Source organism: Psittacula echo, assembly GCF_963264785.1.
Source record: "Psittacula echo genome assembly, chromosome: 6".
Classification (NCBI taxonomy): domain Eukaryota; kingdom Metazoa; phylum Chordata; class Aves; order Psittaciformes; family Psittacidae; genus Psittacula; species Psittacula echo.
Window position 1 is genome coordinate 36,101,994 of NC_137743.1, and position 21,226 is coordinate 36,123,219.

At 35.2% G+C, this 21,226-nt stretch overlaps 1 protein-coding gene across 1 annotated transcript in view; it reads right to left on the reverse strand.

Annotated features, from left to right (window-relative positions):
• LRP1B (LDL receptor related protein 1B) overlaps positions 1 to 21,226 on the reverse strand; it is a gene marked incomplete at both ends in the record, with an annotated part of 775,176 nt that overhangs the window by 86,114 nt on the left and 667,836 nt on the right. Inside the window, 5 exons of the mRNA XM_080621164.1 lie at positions 1,230 to 1,323; positions 4,065 to 4,213; positions 4,763 to 4,951; positions 15,862 to 16,061; positions 19,370 to 19,551. Of these exons, the coding sequence (XP_080477290.1) occupies positions 1,230 to 1,323; positions 4,065 to 4,213; positions 4,763 to 4,951; positions 15,862 to 16,061; positions 19,370 to 19,551 (814 nt within the window). The remainder of the gene's footprint in view (positions 1 to 1,229; positions 1,324 to 4,064; positions 4,214 to 4,762; positions 4,952 to 15,861; positions 16,062 to 19,369; positions 19,552 to 21,226) is intronic.

Here is a 21,226-nt window from a genome sequence, read left to right on the forward strand (position 1 = left end):
TGTTTCTTCTCACAGCCACTGCTATTTGAGTGAATGAGCAGTTATACACCTCTATGCTAATATAATATATAAACATAGTGTAGCTTAAAATATAATTTTATGTAGAGTGATTACATATGTTAAAGCTTTCTTCAAAGACCTCTGCAGCAGAAAAAGAGAACTAATTATTAAATTGTAAAAATACAGATGAGAGATTTCAAAGCAAAAAAAAAATCAAATTAACTGTTACTTAACTGGAAGACTGTACAACACATAGTAGAGCATCTTATGTGTATCAGCTTAAGGGAAGAAGGGAAGAATCTTTTATGTAATTAATATAATAGTATTAAAGTAGTCAGGGACTGGGACTGAAAATTAGCATCATCAACAGATATTACCATTACATTAGAAAGGTACTTTTCTAAGTAAACCTGCAGTCAGTTGCCATTACAGCAACTATCCTTTAGGATGCTAAAAATGCAATTATAACTGACTTCCAATTGTCTACAATTCAATGGGGAAATACTACAGTAACCTAACTATTTGGACTACGTGTGGGTCTCGACAAATATGCTGTATCTGCACCACCCTCAGGTTAGTGTGTCAAAGTTACATAGGATGCACAAAAAATGTTCATCACATAAAACTGTTCATACTGGAGGGGTGTGATTAAACTCTCCAAACTTTTCTTTGTCAATATTTATAAAAATAAAATATTTATATAAAACATACTGTGCAAAACACAAAAACGCTTAGTAGGAACCATATGGAAAACACTGCTGTTTAGAAAACTGCACTAAATAAGAATGTGTAGCTAAACTTGTATAATTGCAATGAAAGGTAAGCAAGTGAGATTAGAATTCCACATTCCTATTATATACAAAAATAAACCTGGCAGAATTTTGTATTTATATATATAAAATAAGCAACCTCAGAACAGAGCTTTGAAATAAAGATCTTTAGCAAAAACATAAATGGGATAAAGTACAGGTTAAAAACATGAAAAAAATGTTCTTATGATTTTCCAAAGACCTTAAAAGACCCTTAGTAGACATGAGTTAATGAAAATCTTTTACAGGCTGAAAAACAACAGCCTGTACCCTTGGTAAATTTGATGGAGATCAAGAACAGAAAACAGCACTGCAAATAAAAGCATCAAAAAAATTCATCTTCCTAACATCTATAAAGCATTATATTTTAGACTTTGACCATACTGACAAAATTGGGTTCCGAATTCTGAATGAACTTACGGCATTCCTCTGGCTCATCAGAGCCATCTCCACAGTCATCCACAGTGTCACATTTCCACCAAAATGGAATGCATTTGTCAGTTTTGCAACGGAACTGTAAAAGGAAGGAAAGAAGGAAGAAAAGCTTTGATGTGAATATTTATTTATTTATAGTTAAACAGAAAGTTTATGAAAGAGAAGACTGACTGCTTAAGTCATTGTTCCGTTAATCAACTCTGGATGTTAACATTATAAAACTTTTTTTAAAAACTTTTTTTTTTTTTTTTTTTTTTTTTTTTTGGAGATATTTAGCACTGAGAATTCCATGGATACAAATTATTGTCATTTCACTAACATTGTTATACTGACTTACAGTGCCCCTGATATGAACCACTTATTGGATTTTGCTGCATTCCATGATTTGATTCTTTACGATATTATTCAAAACAACCACTTCAATTCTTAAACAGTCTTTGTAGGATCTTGAAGCAGATTTGATATAATTTTCCAGATACACCAAAAAGCCCACACTTACAGAAAATGGCCTTAATGTGCAGTGTTGTATACAGTATCACTTATATTTTTTGAATTAAATGAGAAAAACAGAAGCTAGGCCTTCCAATGTTTCAAAAGAAAAACCCTTTGTAAGACCTTGGCAGTTCCTTTACTCTGAACTCAGGCAACACTGTACCTTCGTTCTGACTGAAAGAGGAATGCAAATCAGAAAAGGAGTAGAAATTACTTGATACAATCTTTTATGGCTAAACCTAAAAACAGAGTTCAATATGTTGCTAATGCAAGGGAGAAAAATGCTGGATAGATTATTAGAACCTTTTAAGAAATGTTGTATTCTCCTACCTGGTAGGAATACGAGCCCAGAAAGAAAAAAAAAAAACAACAAGTTTCAAAGTGCAAGACATTTTATTTTCTGGGACAAGGCCTAATTTTTTTATTCTTCACATTTTTAAAATCATAGATTATTCAATAAAGCTGTATTTGAAAGCTAAATTAAATTTGGTGCAGTAGGTCAATTTTATCTTTTCTGCCAAGAAAATTTAGGGTTTCACGGCCATTTATTTAGCAAGACCTATAGTTGGAGCTATGTTCTTCTACCATGGTGAGGGACAGGCTGCGTTTGGAAGGCAGCTGTTCTAAACTGTTCCACAAAAGTATGCACAACAGAGTAGCTCAGCAGAAGGCCTCCAAACATAGGAGGCAAACAAACTCAGACAATTCCCATTCTTGGTATTTTCTACTTGCTAGTAAAGCCTTCCTGCTGCTTAATTGTTTTAAGGTACCAGCCTCACTCTGCTCACCACAAGGGACTTGATGCTGTTAAAATCACATTATGAGTTTAGTTACAGGAAATGGATACTAACTTTTAGATGCTATTATGCTCTGCATGAAATGCATTCCCTTCTAAACTGGGGAGCCAGATATTTTGCAAAACCAGGGGTCAGAGTTATATGAGTGTGCCTGGGATGGCCTAAGTTTTTGGTGTTCTACAGTCTCTTGTCTCATACTAAACAATTTCTTACATCAGATTGGCCATCAAGGACACCTGAAAAGTCTGTAGATATGCAACACCAGCATATCAGCCATCCAACTCGTTTTCCTCAGAAATAGCTAACAGTGTGTATGTCAAGACTACATCACAGAAACAGCTCTGATTTTACAGCATTATCTGAAAATCTCCAGAAACAAAGTATGTTTTTGCCACTGATCTCTGCATCTGATGCCATCAGACTGATGAATTCTTAAACAGTAAACAGATCTCAAAATTGGAAGAAAATTACTAAGAACCAATGTCAACTTGTAACTGTCTGAAGCAGCTTCTTCTATTTAACTCTACTTTCCCTCATATGAAATCCACAACTGATAAAATATTGCTCCTTGAGGATCCAAGATATAATGCTACCCTTCAATTCAGACTAACAGTAAATTATTTAGAAAAGAATAGAGTCATTTAGTCAACCGGTAGCATATAAATTCATTGTGGAATAAGTTTCCAATGCCATTTAAAGAAAAAAAACCAAAATCACAAAATAAACAACAAAAGAAAACAAAATAATAAAAAAACCCCAACAAAACCAAGTGTTTCTTTTTTTTTTTTTTTTTTTTAACCAAACAATTTTGAGAAGCTAGATATGGGAGGAAAACAAGTAAGACATGCATTTTGCAAGTGTTTTACGCTTTCTTTGTGTTCATCACTTAAGGGGAAGTAGCAAACAGACAATCTAAACAGAAAATAGACAATGAATACAATAAAATCACACCAAAAACTACCGTAAGGGATCAGAAGAAGAAACTGGGAAAGTTTCTTAAGTAACAATATTACTTGAATGAAACTGTACATAATTTATTAATATGATCACTGTTCTCTAAAAATTAAGAATAAAACCGTCTCCTTGATGAGTACAGACATCATGATGTAGAATTTTGTAAGAGGTAATAAGCATCATATAATAAAAGTGAACTACTAGTAAAGCATAAATATTCCCAAATCATTGTTATATATACTTTATATTTTTATATTTCGTATTTCATACAGATGCTTTTTCCAAAGCAATTTTTATGGATTTAGTAGCAGTATTTGTTCTAGTGACTAGCAGAAACATCCACATTTGAAAGGGAACAAGTTCTGCATTCTCTGCAAAAAAGGCATTTGTAAGCCTATTTTCAACTTACAGCCTTGAAGACAAAATGCTTTAAAGGCACCCATGAGTTACCTAGTCTTCAGCTCCTTTAACTGATGCTTCCACATTCTGTAAACACCAGCATTCCCTATTTAAAAGCAGGTGGGAACACAGTAAAATACTATCTCCACTCCCACTTCCCCCATATCTATGCACTTACCTGACTGGCAGTGCAGTTTGATAAGCATGTCTTGTTGTCCGCAGCAAGGTAAAAGTTTGTGGGACAGGCACATGTATACATCTTGTCAGGGGCTAGAAGGCATAAATGACTGCAACCACCATTGTTTAGTGTACACAGATGTTTAGACACTGTGGACAGAATAGGAAAAGTATATCAGAGCCCATTATTTCAGTATATTTCAGGGTATCTGCTTTATAGAGGAACAAAATGTATTACCCATACTGTTTTTACAATGAAACATCTCAAATAAAAACCCATAAGAGGCAATCTTTTCCTTTTGACTTTTAGCTATTCTCTGTTGCATGCAAAATTATTACTATGAATATTTTTTCTTTTTTTTTTTATTTTTCGTAACATGCTGTTCCTACCTTGAATGGTAACTTTTACTCTAATGCAGTCAGATCTGCACCTCCAGTCAGTATTTGGGTTAATTTTTAAGCACCAAAACTGGTATCAAGCCACTGAACAAGATATATCACATTTATTTAACCAGCTATACTTAGACCTTCAATCATAGATTAGGTTTAAATATGGTAATTAGAAAACTTACAAAATTGGAAACAGAACAGAAATAAAAATAAATCACTGAAGATAAATGAACTTCCATTAAGTCAGCAACTGGCTACTAAGTGAAATACATGAACGTGCTCTATGGAAAGCATAGACAGAATAATTACCATCAGGTTGCCTATAAGAGTGATACACCTGGATGTCTGTTATGGTATGCCATGAGTTTATCAGTGATAGTCTGTCTGATCCAGAGGTTTTGTGGGCACGGCTGAGTGATTTGGTTTTCCCATCTGTCCAGTAGATGTAGTCTTCAAACAATGTTAGTGCAATCACCCCTGGAATATCTTGATTAGGTACTGTAAGAAGAGATGCTAAGATTAATGCTTACTCTTGGAAGACTGCCAGTTAAAATATTCCATACTGCACGGGTTGACAGATAGAACTACTATATAATGTCTTGAGAATAATTGTCATGACAATATGTCAAGCCTAGATGGTTCTTTATTACCAGTTATGATAAAGATGGATGGGCTACGAGCTCTGCTTGCTTAGAATTAGTTGGGCCAATCAATGTTAAGTAAATGAAAGAATTTCAGTTAACAAAAATCACCTATTCTATTAAACTAATGATGTGTTAAGCTTTAAAGCAGTATGCAACATAGATATAACTTAACCTGCTGTTTATGGAAGGCCAATATTCATTTGACAGTTTAGGGGAATAAAAGTTACTAGAAAATATCCGAAACATACGCATCTCCAGATGCAGTGTGTTTAACACCCTTTAAGACAACAGTATTTTATTTCAGCAAAATATACTGACAAGAGAGATGGGCGGAGGGGGGAGCTTTGCATTAAAATAAACATAGCAACAAAAGGGCTTACTGCTTATTCTTAGCATAACTAACAATGTAATTTAAAAATATAAACAAAGTGACAATGATAACTCATTGTTACAATATCACAAAACTAGGAACCAACATAATTTTAAAAAGGATGGAAGGACAAAAGGAAGAAAAAGCTTTGGAACGTTCTCTGTCTTACTCTATACTCTTTAACCTAGAACTATTTGTTCTTGGTAAAAGTAAACTGAACTCTTTTTTCTTCTTTTAACATATATAGCTGTTATAAAAAATGTCACAGGAGAATATCTGACTACAGTGATCAATTTGTATGTGCTAATTGTCACTGAATCACTCTAATTACTCAGAAAGCTGAAAAGGCAGATCAGAGCAGCTGACTGTGCATTTTTAACCAGGAGATCCTTTACATCTTTACCTTGTTTTCTTACACGAAAATAGCTTCATCTTTTCACCTGGAATGTGTTTAAGTAGAGTAGGAAAATCTCAGATTCCAGTTGGAACATTTCGTAGTTCACTAACAACTGATGACTGATACTGAGTATATGGAATGACAACTTAGCAAATTCTATTTTGTATACAATAGCCTAGCCTTGTGACGCTTAATTTCAGTGGATGGTAAGCTGCCATCTGGTCAAGAAAACCTTGCATCTCAGACCTGAAATTTTCCCTTCTTGTATGTTAACATATACCATAGCCCATCATACTGAAATAACAGTATGATATTGTTTTAAAAAGCGTCATAACATTCCCAAGAAATTAGTCAAAGTGCAAAGAAATCATAATTTCGGGACTTACTACATAGGCAGCTTTTGCATGGCTCCTTACATAGTATAGTACCCCCAAGAAGAGCTTTTATAATTTCCCTTATTTGTAGAATCACATTATGAAAAGAAGACCTACAAACTACAAGGGAATCACATCCCATGGCAATTGTTTCTATCCTGTTCATCTGAGCAAGGAAGAGAAGTACTATTTTAAATTTGCTGCCAAACTAACATATCAAGTACAACAAAATAAGAATACAGAAACTATAAGTACAGTTATTTCCATTATATTGGCTTTTTTAACTACCTTTTTTCTTTATTTTCTCACCACCAGATTTATCAGAATAAATTGCAAGAAAAACTTCCTAGATTAAGGAAAACACCCAAAGGTTAGAGCAGGATTAATTGCTCTCCTTTTCTTTGGCAAGCAGTATAAAAATGGACTACTTTCTGTAAATTCAAAGTGAAGCCAGGTTAGTCATAACTGATAAGTACCTCTGCTTCTCCCATGTTACCTGTTTGAAAACATTTAATCAAGATGTGTACTTGACAAAAATTACATCATACCAACAGAAGGGTCAGATCTCGATCAGCAAATTCATGGAGAATTTAAATAGTCCTATTTTAACACAGAGCCATGAGAATTGCACTTAGTATTAATTTCTTTCTAGAATTATCTATGTATTCATTAGATTTATTCCCTTCTTAAGGTTTCTCATAACAGTGTCACCCTATGGCCTCTATGAAAGCTTCCAAAGTTGGGTTAAGTAAGCTGAAGCACTATTGGTATTTCAAAACACTCAGTAAAAATAACTACAAGAACACCTCACCTGCAGACCAAAAACCTACTGGATACAGCTCTAGCAGTTTCTAAATGTTCTGGTAGACCAATAGCTACTACAAGTGCTTTTCTCCTCTCATTGTTACATCAAATCCTCAAACAATCCCTTGTAACCCATGCATATTACTTTCCTTTCATATGGAAAAATCTCAACAAATACAGCTGCAGTGCAGTTCAATCAGAAAAGGAATAACTGTCCAGCTGCCACAGGACCCAGGGACAGGCACACTGGATAGCTTAAAGGAAGAGGTGGGAAGTGCCTTCAGCCTCTTTCATAAGTCCTTTCCTGAGCCATGTTAATCAGCTGGCTGCTTCTACTGAGTTCCAAATAGCTATGTCAGTGACTCAAGTTTCTTACAGCTTAGACATAGTAGATCTCAGAACATAGCTTTCATATACTGCAACATAGACTATGTATTACACAAGTAAAAAAATGCTGTACTTTGTGCCAGCAACAGAATTGTATTGATTCAAACTGATACTTCCTTTGATTTTCAAGACTCATTTGCGTAATAAAATGCATTATGGGAGTATATTCAACAAGTTACTTAACAGTTCTGAAGGACAAAATCCATGGAATGCAAAATCACTACCCTAAGCAATTTCTGAAGAACAACTGAATCTGAAATTTGCTTTCATGAGTCTTCTTCCTACCAAAGATAAGTGAATCCCTTGAAATCCCTCCTTTTCTAATAGGCCTTCTACTGCTACCTCTAGTTTTCTACCAGTGTTTCATTTTATACATAAACCATGGGTTCTCTCACATTGAACGCTAATCCCAAACAGGGATTGACCAAACAATAAGACGACAGATGTGATGGGAAAGAGAAGGTAGAAAAGAGAAGGAATGCACAGGCCTATCAGAAAGCCTATCGTAAAGGAGGAATAAATACAGGTAGGTGGTGAAAGGGAAAAAAGAGAAGGCTTGCAACAGATCAGAAGGAGTGGAAAATAAAAATTATTAGATACTTTAACAATAATAAAATGACAATAGACAACATAATTTAGGAAGATAAAGTGCTGCAAAACTTAAGGGAAGAGCCACACATCTCCATAAGAGGGAACACCATTATGCAGACATATGAGAAACATGCAGAGATTTAAGATGTACATCCATCTCTCTCTTGCACTTTGTACTTGTTTGGATCTCATATGCTGTAAGTCATATCTGCCAACTTTTCTCTTGTGTGAACTTTTTTTCCGTTATATTTTCTGAGTACATCTACTTAAGCATAAAAAAAAAAAAGTTCATTTTTATTTTCAGGGGTGAAAATCCTGCCATCTAGGATTTCTTAACTACAAAATATCTTCAGAAGCCATACAGAAGTGAAGCCCAGTCTCACTTGGCTCTTACTGAAACACAAGTATTTCTAAAAGTAAAATCAAATAGTCTAACTAATATTAAGAAAAAAATGAAAAAGTCTCATTGTCAGCTGGTAAAATTCATGTGCCAATAAGTACTCTTAAAAAATCCCAAATGCTAACATCTTCTAACCAATAAACACTACAAAAATATCCATGCTGTATCATGTCCATGAAGGTTAGATCTTATTTGGTTTTCAGCTCCTGTTCAAGCTGAAGCTGACTGATCACTTCTGAGCTAGAAAGACACCTGCCCCTTTCCAAAATGAAGGGACTACAATCTTGCTATGCCCTTGTGCAAAGTCTACAAGAAGAGAAGGGGTGGAAAGATTCCTGTCATGCTCTTCCCAAAAATACATTCACAAAGCCAGAGTTCCAGTCCTGGCAAGTAACTGCTAAAGGTAATTAATGGTTGCTAAGCATCATTTCAAATGGCCACCTTTCCCCTCTCTGGCAGTAGAGCAGTTTTTGTTTAAGAATTATGGCACCCAAGGACAGAAAATTTACATTGGTGATCAAACCTTAAAAACCAGGCTACATTATTTTGCATTCCACTCTCTGAAACTCTAAATTGTCTGAACTGCAATACAATAAAAACATAAAGCCTATTGACATCATGACCCAAATGGAGCCCGTGATAAGCTCTTTCTTAACAATTAAGTACCCCTCCAACAACAAACAGCATCAAGGAAGCAAAACACTTAAAATAGTCGTTATACCTACAAAACCAAATGAACTTGGAAATTGCTCATCTTCTCTTGTGTGGCAATTACTTGCCCACACTGTCCTCTTTCCATTTGAATTCCCTTGTAATAATTTTTATCCATTTCACATTCAGCTTGTAATCTCTTTGAGATACAGTCAATCCCCTCTCTGCAGGGCTACTCTGAATCTCCGCCCAACCTGTATCTCTGCCTGGGATTGCCCTGGCCCGGGTGTCGGACCTTGCACTTGGCACGGTTGAACATCATGAGGTTGGAACTGGCCCACTTCTCAAGTGTGTCCACGTCCCTCTGGACCCCATCCCTGCCCTCCAACGTATCAACCAAAACACGTAACTTAATGTCGTTGGCAAACTTGCTGAGGGCACATCAATCCCACAGTCCATGTCACCGACAAAGATGTTGAACAGGATCTGTTCCAACACTGAGCCCTGAGGGACACCACTCATTACTGGTCTCTGCCATCGACCACAACTCTTTGTGTGTGGCCATCCAGCCAGTTCTTTAAACACTGAGTGGTCCATCCGTCGAATTGATGTCTCTCCAATTTAGAGACAAGGAAATCATGCAGGACAGTATCAAACGCTTTGCACAGTCCAGGTAGATGACGTTAACTGCTCTACCCCTATCCATCATTCTGTAGCCCCACCACAGAAGGCCACCAAATTGGTAAGACAGGACTTCCCCTTAGTGAAGTCATGCTGGCTGTCAGCAACCACCTCCTTGTTTTTCATGTGCCTTAGCTTGATTTCCAGGAGAATCTGCTCCAAGATTTTGCCAGGCACAGAGGTGAGACTGACTGGCCTGTAGTTCCCCAGGTCTTCCATTTCCCCCTTCTTGAAAATGGGGCTTATATTTCCTTTTTTCCAGTCATTGGGAACATACCTGACTGCCATGATTTTTCAAATATGATGGACAGTGGCATTAATATGTATTTCTTTCTGCAAAGGTAATATATACATCACACATTCATATGATAAGTATGGACAATACAAGTCCTAGCACTGAAGTGGCAGGACATGTTACAAATCAAAGAATGCAACTGAAATAGCAAAAAACTGAAAATATTTCAGTATAATGAAACCACACAGAAATTGTTATATATCCCAAAACTATTATTACAAAAGAAGTAGGAAATTTAGACTTAATTCTAAACATTTTAAGGTACAAATGTATCTGTGGAATTAAAGCTATTACATATGACTTATAATGATACCCCAAGAAGAAGTGGATAAAGTTTAAAAAATCTACCTTTAAAATCAGCTGATCAAACCTAGGACTGAAATATTTTACTATCCCACTTTAAAATGCTATATTGACTTTTGAATTTCAGTGTGAGCAGTTGTTTATATGCCAGTTACTCTGGGGCTGTAGACAGCAGCATGCTCTCACACAAGCAATTACTCTCAAATATATACAAATCATCATTTGAGTAGAATGACTCAACAGTTTGCTAATGAGTTTCAAAGATGCTTTAATCATTTTTCAGACTTACAGATACCATTTACCTGCCCATCAGCCCCTACACCTTGGACTCATGTCCTGCTGCTAGTTTCAGTATTCATTCACCCTCAGTCTGTCCTGAAGCAATTGCTTCCTTCATCTTTGCCTCTCCATGCTCCTGCCTGTATTGTTGCCTGCCATCATCCAGCTATGAGCACATGAACTGCTAAGCCCCTTTGGTTTATCTCATTTATCATCTACTTCAGTCACAGGAGCTGTTCAATACTATGCAACTTTCTTCATCAAAAACCTCCTGGTTTTGACTGTGTTGATATAAACCAGGGGAGACCTTGTGACATAAGAAACACTGTATTGTATGTTCTCTTTTCTGATTACTTTCTGACAGGAACAACTGCATGGAAAGTAATGCCCATCCTTTAAAATTTTTGATGGCACATGTCCAGCTCATATGGAAATATGCATGAATGTCAGCTAAGTTTTTCATGAGTATGTAGAAAAATTATTTTCAGAAGTTTATAATCTAATCAAATTTGGGCATATTATCACAAGAATAGCGGAAGACACAAAAACCAACCTGTTGGAAATCTTCATAAACTGGGCTCCATAAACTGGAGACTGTGGAAGCTTAGAGTAATGTAACTGTGTGAATAGCCTTTAATATAGGTATTTTTCCTGAATATTATCCTTTAAAAGAGATAGAATACAATAAAATAAAATAATCAGATTTAGGAAGACATATGAATTGGAGAATTTTATCTGAACAATTATAAAAACTGAATCTAGAAAGCAATAGTGGAATGAAGCAATTATCTGTTTGTGTTATCAGATGTAGCTACAATGAGTAATTCTATAGACTCCTCAAAAGTTGGGAAAAAATGTTTCAATATCGGAACTACTGTTTATTCCTCATCTGCTGTGAGAAATCTTCTTTTCAGGTTTCTCTAATTTTTGAGCTGTGAAAAACACAGTATAAATCTGGAAGGAACTGGTTTCCGTAATCTCTTATATTTAGGATGATTCCATTAATAATTGTATTTACTCTTTTATAAAACTCTGGTGGCAAAGTTCAGAATTAGACACAAATACCCACTTTTCACCTACAAAACCCATATGAATAGAAATTTTTGAAAAAAGATCATAATCTCCAAAAATCTTATACTCAATACTTTCAAACTTGCATATACGTACACCAATTCTTAGGTTTGTAAAGACTCTGGCAGAAGCCAGTTATGAAGAAAAGTGTTTTTCAAATTGAGATGCTATAGGGAAGTTTCTCTCTGCTAACCATATTACAACTAAAGAAGTAATTTATGAATACTTAATTAATTAATGGTACAACACCTTTTCATTGCTTAATTTTCCCACAGCAGTAAAATGAAGCAACAAAGTTCTCAACTTTTGTTCTTACAGTATAAACATCAAAGAACTCGGCATAGTTAAGGACTAAGGTCAGAGAACCTTCTTTATTTCTTAAACTGGACTATCAGAATGCACTTTTATGGTTTAATTGTACTTCAATTCTCATCTTCAAAGAGTGAAATGGGAAAGTGGCAGGCACCTCTGGGTTTTAAGATCTCTGAAGGATAGAAAAACATGCATGATCCAATCAGATACCTAGGGAACTGTGAAACTTACATCTCCTCTGGGCACTGGGAACCAAAACTAGCTGTAAAGTTTGATAAACACTTAAATGTTGGGTTGGTTTGGGTTTTTTTTGAACACTCACAGAAGCAAACCAGCTTAGTGCTTAACCAGATTAGTGCTTCAATGCTTGCTCAATCATTTACTGTGCATAACATTTGTGAATGCTGCAGTGCTAAACTGGCTAAGCTCTTAAAAGAGTTTACATAATCAAGAATTAAACTTCAAATAGATAAGCAAGGTCTTGATGTTGCCCCTAGCATCAAGAAGAGCTCCCAAATACTGTAAGATTTCTGGCTTAGTTAGCATGTTAACAAAGTTCTTACTAGGACTCTCTTGATAAAAAAGCCCATTTCTCTACTGAAATGCAGAAACTTTACAAGAGAAAAGCAGCAGATCTTCTCTTTTCCTGAAAAATTCTGTAAGTTTTATAAGGAAAAAAAAAAAACAAACAAACAAAAAACCCCCAAAACCAGAAAAAAACCACCTTGTTGCAAAAAGTGTTAATGCTAAGATCTGAATACATGTAAACTCTCATTGCATGGAAAAAGTGGTCCTTGGTTTAACATACAGGATGGCAATAATTAGCACAAATTTGTTCTGTTTGTCCTCAAGAATTATTTAGTGCAGAGAACAGCACACTGTAGTCTCAGACAACAATATCTCTTTATGATATGAGATCAACCCATTCTGACAAGATAAGTTATTTGATGGGTCTTGTGACATCTCTGTGACATTCTCAGATACATTCCGTAGCAGATAACTTAAGATCACAGAAGCATGTTCTCAGAAAAATTTGCCTTACCCTCAAAGGTCATAGAAACAGATGGAAAATACTTCACTGACAATAACTAGCAATTCAGATTGCATCACTCACATGATTACCATTTATACTTTTTTTTTCTGCTCTGTATGTATTTTATGGTCAGCATATCTGTGCCTTTATGCTTCTCCATTTGAAAACACAAAGGACAGAATAAACTCAACCATCCTTTAGTTAACCTTGACAATAGAGTGTATCTCAAAATGGGCCATGAAATCCACGTGAACAATGTCTTCAAGAAACACATTTATCACAACATATAAACCTGATCTTTCTCATTTAACAGCTTATCAACATGAATTACAATTTCTTGTATCAGAAACCTAAAAGGGACCACAGTTTCACCTCCTGTAAACCCCAAGCACTGCTGAACTTCCCTAAGTTTCCCTTATTAAGGCAATTAGTTTGCAATGGCTAAATTGCATCTTCCAGAAATATTTCGAGTCTTGTGTAGAAACATGAAGACATGCAAAATTCATTTGGTAACTTGCTCCAGGAGAAGCAAGGAAAAATTCTGATTAAAGACAAACTGATATAGGAACTTTGCAAAATTTGCAAAGCAGCCTTTGGAGCACCTACAGGCATGTTCCATCCATTTCAGACACCAAGAATACTACTGCTTTTACTGTAGAAACTTTTATAAAACTTGATTTTCTTTTTGATAACTACATTTTGGGTGCAGATCCTGACAACAGAAAGTGACAAACAGTATTAGCTAAGGAGAAAATCTTCCTCCTACGTCATTAAAATACTTCAGGATCTCTCCCTCAAAGAGCATTTCTTATTGCTTGAATATTCACAGATCATATTTACTCAAAAGTAGTATGATAGCAGGCTTACACAAAGTCACCGTCACTTTTGGAGCTTGCCTGAGATATTTAACTGGTACCAAATATTAATAAATTTTCATTCACAAGTGGAAATGGTAAAACTATCAGGTGTCAAAGCCTACAGAACTTCCAGTAATACCTGACTTTTAACACTTTGAGTGTAATACCTGGAGAGTTAGACATGCTCTTTAAACAGTCATGAATGCAGTCAGCTGTCTAAAACTAGCAGTAGTGCTCCTATCCTGAAGGAGAAAGAGAATTTGTTGTATGAAACATTGCTCTTCACTGGTACCAGCTGTGGCTTTGTGACAAATATTCTTCTTCTCTAGGTTCACATATCCTCAGGGGGAGACACTAACTCCATGAATATAGAAGAATTTTAAGCTAATTTTACCACCTCAGGCAAAAGAAATCCATAGGCTGGAGATACAGGCAATGGACACCAAAGACAACATGACTGGAATTCTACAGATATCTTCTGAAATTTAGTGATAGGAGAACATTTTCTGAGAAAGAAAAAATCTGAAACTTTGAGGTTGAAAGAGGAAAACCGAGAAAGGTTTGACCACTGTGGTCCGGTTGGGGCTAAGAGAGACACAGTGGCTATTCTTTCCTAAAAAAGATCCAGAAAGAAGAGTAAGAGGATAATTGCATGAGAACAAGATAGCAGGATAGCAGCAGTGTGAATAACATGAAGAGAAGTACAGAGCTTTGCTTCATCTGTCAGAAAAATAGACAGTCAGGAGGAATCCAGCTGACACTTGGGGGTATGTCTGGGCAAGTACTGCTTAGGTGAGCAGGTTACAACTGTCCTGTGTTCGTTTAAAAACCATGGAAGTTAATTTTGAGATAAACGGGAATGTTTACAGCACTCATAGCTATTGCTGGAGTATCTCCAATCTACCATCTCAAATAACTGTCCTTGAACTGTTCATTATGTATTTATAACTTACTATTCAAGAATAAAAGGGCTAGAACTTTTTTTCCCCTTTATTTCACAGAGAAGCTTCAATCTGAAAATAAAGTAGTTATTTCATGGACTCTGGTTTTGAGAAAACCTGGAGGCAGCCAGCAGGAAAAAAAAAAGCCTAAAATAAAGCCCAAAAGTAAGTTTTACCAGGACAGCCACAGCCCTGATGTGTTGGTAAAGATTGTAGAAGGGAGTTCCAGTAAGAGTTCCATTGCAAAGAAAAAAAGCACAAACAAAACAAAAAACCCACAAAATGAGCACACTGATATCGAGTATTTCATATATTTAAATTAAAGATCTTTTATTATACCGTTTGGAATATGAGAGCTATTCATCATAGTGTAAAACTTTTTTTAAACACTTTATAGATAAAATATACCAGCTTTTTAATTATCTGTCACGTGAGAAGCAGAAAACAGGGATAAAGATTACTTCACTACGTAAGTATTTCAAAAGTTATTATTTTTCCATCTAAAACCCCCAAAAGGAAAGCCCCAAATTACATTTGCAATACTGATCTCCTTATTGACTCGTGCTGAGCAGACTAATGGGCATTTCCAGGCCTTCTCAGGCTGGACAAAAGGTTATTATTAGCCACATTCTGGCATAACGTACACAGGGTTTACCCCTTCCCTTTTAACAGCCAGGTTTCACTGGCTTTGTAACTTGGTTGAGAACATGTGTTGTGAATATACACTAGAGTACAGAACTGACAGGTAGCCTCCGACTGCTCAGTCTGTTCCTAGAGTTTCTATTTTCATTTGACAATTTTTCCATAGGCATGTATTACTGCATGTTTAAAAATTATCCATAGTCATAACAGAGAAGGAATAGGAAGAGCAACTTTTAAAATATTAATAAAAAAGAAACTGTATCAAGCCTGCAAAACTATTGTAAAGTATCTGTTTCATAATTACACTTAACCTGCACATCATCTTCAATTTAAATATTATGAAAAATAAACGTAAATAAAAAAGCTGTTGACTAACCTTTATGTCTGTGAGATCCATCCATGTCAGAAAACTCAATATGATTTTCATCAGCCCAATACAGTCTGTGGTTGACATAATCTATTGTAAGAGCCATAGGTTTAGATATCTGTGTTTCTATGACAACTGTTTGACCAGAGCCATCCATACCAACACGGCCAATGTGAGGATACTCACAGCAATCAATCCAGTATAAATATCTATAAACCAAAACACAACCGGTATTTTGTTGACAGATGCAAAAATAATAGCAATACAAAAATCAACTAAGTAAATTAATCTCAAGAACAAATCAGTAATTATTCTATAATGTTTTCATCTTCCATATAGATTTTGTGATTTTTCTAGACCCATGTTTAAGCATATGTGCTAAACAAGAAGGATTTGAATAGGAGTGTCTTTACACTAGATACAATTTCATCAAATTAATTATGAACTAGTACAAAGTACATTTAAATTGCTTAGTCTCGATACCTTAGAATGTGAAGTACAGCCAGACTGAATTTCACAAATCTCATATCCTGCAAAAATGGCATCAGTACTAAACTTATTACAAATACTGTATTTCAGTTACTATTTTTTATACATATTACAAACCCTCATTTTGTCATTAACAGTAATATAATGCAAATTGTATTACTTCAAGAAGTACTAGTTCCAAAACATTAGAACCGTTTCTCACATAAAGGGCTTAAAAATGGACAAATCGCTGAGAAATAGCAATTTCTCCTCTATGCTATTTAGCCACAATACAGAGCATGTTTTTCATAAGGAAGAGAAAGTCCTATTATATGGTATACAGATGCATGTTGCTATTGTTGTATACATCATTACACTAGAACCCCAGGACAGATCTTTCCAGCTGGGAAGCTGATATGCATATGCTTCTACTCTACAGGTTTTGGACAGGCTATCAAAAACCCCGATGCAGCTTATAGTCTTAACAGCCACCTGGAATACTGTTTATGTGAAGGAGAAAATAGTGGCCCTAAGAACAGATACAGGTATCCTACAAAATGCAGGTGCAACATGTTGGCACTTAGCCTGCTTCACATAAGCAGTAGAGAAAGGGAACCTCTCCCAATGACTCCAACAGAAAACTTTTTATTTGAAACATATCATTACTATTGAATGGCATCAGCAGAAGAGTTGATTTAGCATTTCTCATTTGCAAAGAGATAAAAAAAAAAAAGAGACAATATTATTCCAAATGGCTGGAGCAGCAGGTGCACTTAACTGTGCTCTGTGTGTGTGTCTGGGTGCTGAGAACTTCTGGGGACTAATTATAAACCTGAGATTATTTAGAAACCCGTAAGCTATATCAACATTTTGCAGGCATGATTTACTCACTGTGTTGCTGCTATTGATACTCAATGTATAGTTCACTGATTTCCAATTAGTTATCTTGCATTAATAAATCAACAACCTCCTTTGATCCTGATTTGGTTTAAACTGCATGAACAAAGCAGGTTTTCCCTACAACAGCCTACTGTTGCAAAGTGCTCCTTTCAAAACACCAGGTAGTTTACAGAAGTAAAAAACAAACGGAGTTTGCTAGGAGAGTTGTGCTTGTTCCTTTCTTTCTTCAAGGATCCAGAAGTCCATGCTGGCAAGTGGTGTGGCACAGTAAGAAACAGTAGACTGAAATAGCAAGTAATGAGAACCCACTATCCACACTAGATGTATTTCAGGATTTTACTTCATAGAATGATAGAATGGTTTTGGTTTCAAGGGACCTTCAAGATCAGCTAGTTCCAACCCCTGCCACGGTAAAGGGATACCTTCCATGAGATCAGGTTGTTCAAAGTCTTATCCAACCTGGTCTTGCGGCAGGGACAGCTACCTCTTCTCTGGGTAACTTTTGCCAGTATCTCACTATCCTCATAGTAAAGAATTTCTTCCTTATATTTAATTTAAATCTCTCATCTTTCATTTTAAAGCCATTCCCCCTTGTCCTATCACTACATGCCCTTGCAAAAAGTTTCTCTCCAGATTTCCTCTAGGCCGCCTTTAGGTATGAGAAGGCTGCTCTAAGGTGTCCCTTGAGCCTTGTCTCTTCCATGGTCAACAACTCCAGGGGTTTAACTGTCACATAACCAGGAAATACCTCATATTTTCATTCATTGTCTGTTTTAAGAATATAAAATCTTTCTTCTTCTATCAATTATATGAGATGCTGGCATGAAATGGTTAGATGGTTTATTTGAGTCTCTCTAATGCTGATATGGTTTTACTCAAATAGAAATAACTAAACCAGTTCTGCTAGAAGAAAGCCAACACAAACAAAAAACCACCAACCACCACAAAAAAAACCCAAACCTCAGAACCAAAACCAAACCATATAAATAAATAATAATAATAATAATAAAAAACCTAACAGGAAAAAGTTAAAAGAGCTTATATCTCTTGGGTTGAACAAGATGACCTTTAGTGGTCTATTACAACCTCAAACATTCTGTGATTCTGTGAAAATCAAATATTAATTAAGTCCATTAATGGAAAGATAACTTATTTTTTTTCTTTTAAAACATATAGTATTAGGTTAAATTACTCATGCACATAAATTTTATTGGGAAAATTATAATCTTTTAAAATTATAATATAAATGTGGAAAAAGTGGTTCCTATAGCTCCCACGCCAGTTAAGAAATCAAAAATAGCGGTGGTGCCCAAAACTGCAGTCAGAATAACTGCACAGACTTATATTAAAAAATAAATAAATTATAAGTCATGCAATAATTAACAAAATTAGCAATTAAAAGTATTAGTTAAACTAATTAAACAAACTACCTAGGCATTTCTCACTTCTTATCACTGTGGTTGCAATAGATTTGTTCAAACATATTGATCATTTCATATTTCTGGAAACTAAAGTTATAAATTAAGTCTCCTAAAAAAAAAACAACAACCTTGTATTATAATAATTAATCAGTCCAGTTGTTAGATCTGTGTAAAACCCAAAACTTTGATTTTATAGACTAAAAAAGGTAAAAGCTATCTTCAAATTACATGGGACAAAACATTTTCACTCTGATTATGATGAAAAATTATCAAAGTTTTCAAGTATGTGGTAGTTTAATGGCCTAAATTATTCTGGAAATCAGTAAACACAGAGAAGAGTACTAACAAGATAATTCACTTCAGTGAACAAACAAAGCAAGACGTAAGAATTGTCTTCCATGTAACATGAATTTTTTTATATTTACTAACACATTTATTAAAACAGATCGGGATATATTTTTAAATATCTGCTTTCCTCCGACCAAAATAAAACATTTGCAGAGTAGTAAATATAACAAAATGTGGTTTAGTACCTGCATTCATCTTTCTATTACACCAATTTTATATCTAATGATGAGATAGTAAGCATCAGTAATGCATTTTAGACTACTGACATCCAGTGTAGCTGAAAGTTAGATAATAAAAAACTAATTAGTATTTCCTATCTTCTGGTTTTAAATATAAAATTAGGATTAAATATGAATTAGTGCAAAATGGCTGCTTCATACCCAGCTTGAGGATCTAAGGACAGATCTCTAGGAAACTTCACTCTTTTGCTCACAAGGACGGTAGGGTACAAGCCACTGAGTTTAGACACCTCAATTATTCTCTTCTCAGTATCAGACCAATAGAGATTCTTTCCAATCCAATCAACAGCCAGCGCATTAGGAACAGCTGTATTGTGGACAACCTAAGAAAACAAAATTTATATAAATTATTGATCTAAATACTGGGAAAAGGAAAAACAATTCAGGAGTTACTAATACCAGAATATTGAGATGTTGGATATATGATACAGTGACATACAACATAAAAAAAAAAAGAAAAAGGTATTATTTCCTGATAAACAATGATACTTCCAAAGTAATGACAATTCTTGTGTGACTGAGACAATGTGACACTTTGCTTATAGTAAAGGAGAATGGAGAATACTGTGATGTAGTAAATACCAACTTTTGAAATTCCCTGCATTATGCTCTATCTTTCATTTTATATCTAAAAAGAAAAAAAAAACACAAAACTTTTTTGTTTACTATTCTGTTTCTTTTTCTAAGAACCAAATGGACACAAGGCTTCTCTCGTCATAGCATGCTCTTGAACACATGTGTTTATTATTAGCTTACCATTTCTCTCATGAGTCCACATCAGCAATATCCTTCATTTTAATATCATAGTAGTGCCATGTCATCATGACAGATATTAGGGGCTGTAGTGACAGGACAAGGGGTAACGGGTTCAAACTTAAACAGGGGAAGTTTAGATGGGATATAAGGAAGAAATTCTTTACTGTGAGGGTGGTGAGGCACTGGAATGGGTTGCCCAGGGAGGTTGTGAATGCTCCATCTTTGGCGGTGTTCAAGGCCAGGTTGGATGAGGCCTTGGGTGGCATGGTTTAGTGGGAGGTGCCCCTGCTCATGGCAGGGGGGTTGGAAGTAGATGATCTTAAGGTCCTTTCCAACCTTAACTATTCTATGATTCTATGATTCTATACCATAAGGGCACTCAACTCAGGCAAACAGAAAAAAGATTACCTAGTTGGAAAGTAAATACTACACTCTTATTTCCAGCATTCATGTGGCAGAAGAAAGATGAACTTTCTAAGAATTAGTTAGGTTTCAAAAGGACCACAATATTAAGGAGCGAACTATGATACAGAAGCAATTTAGTGACCTACTGGAAAGCTTGTGCTGTACTGACAAGGATGTGTTAATCTCAAGGTTTTTGATGACTTCAGTAACTCTGACACTTAAACACCTCTAGATATACATGATTACAAATCTCATCATGATTGTATGACTCAGTCTTGCTTGGCTGGGAGTATTTCATGTTAAGTGTTGAGTAACATTTGAATATTCTAAATCATCAGAATCTTAAGTATTAATAATGGATTCATTACTGTAGTGTACATTCTAATTTATTGTCATTAATATATTATTAATTAATCATAATTAAATAATCATTAATAGCATGTGCAATAAAGTATAAACTTTACTGGTAAACCTGATTATGTACAACTGTGCTATTTCTAATTTTATTTACCATATGAAGATACTGAAAAGCCTTCAAGATAAGAAGGGATACTGTGAGATACTTTAAATCAATTTTATAGTTATGAATATGTAAAAGTACCCTTTCAGGTTATTACATTATTTATCACCTTATAAAATCTTTTAAAAAATCCAGGCACACACCAACTTCTTAATATGAATAAAGCACTTTATTTTCTAATACTTCAGCACTACCAGCTTCACTGTTTTACAAACTTGTAATTACAGTAAACATTGCACTGTAATATGGGATGTTTCATGTAGAAATGGACAGCTCTCCAAACTTAGTGGTTTAGCTACATGACCTAGAAGCATCAA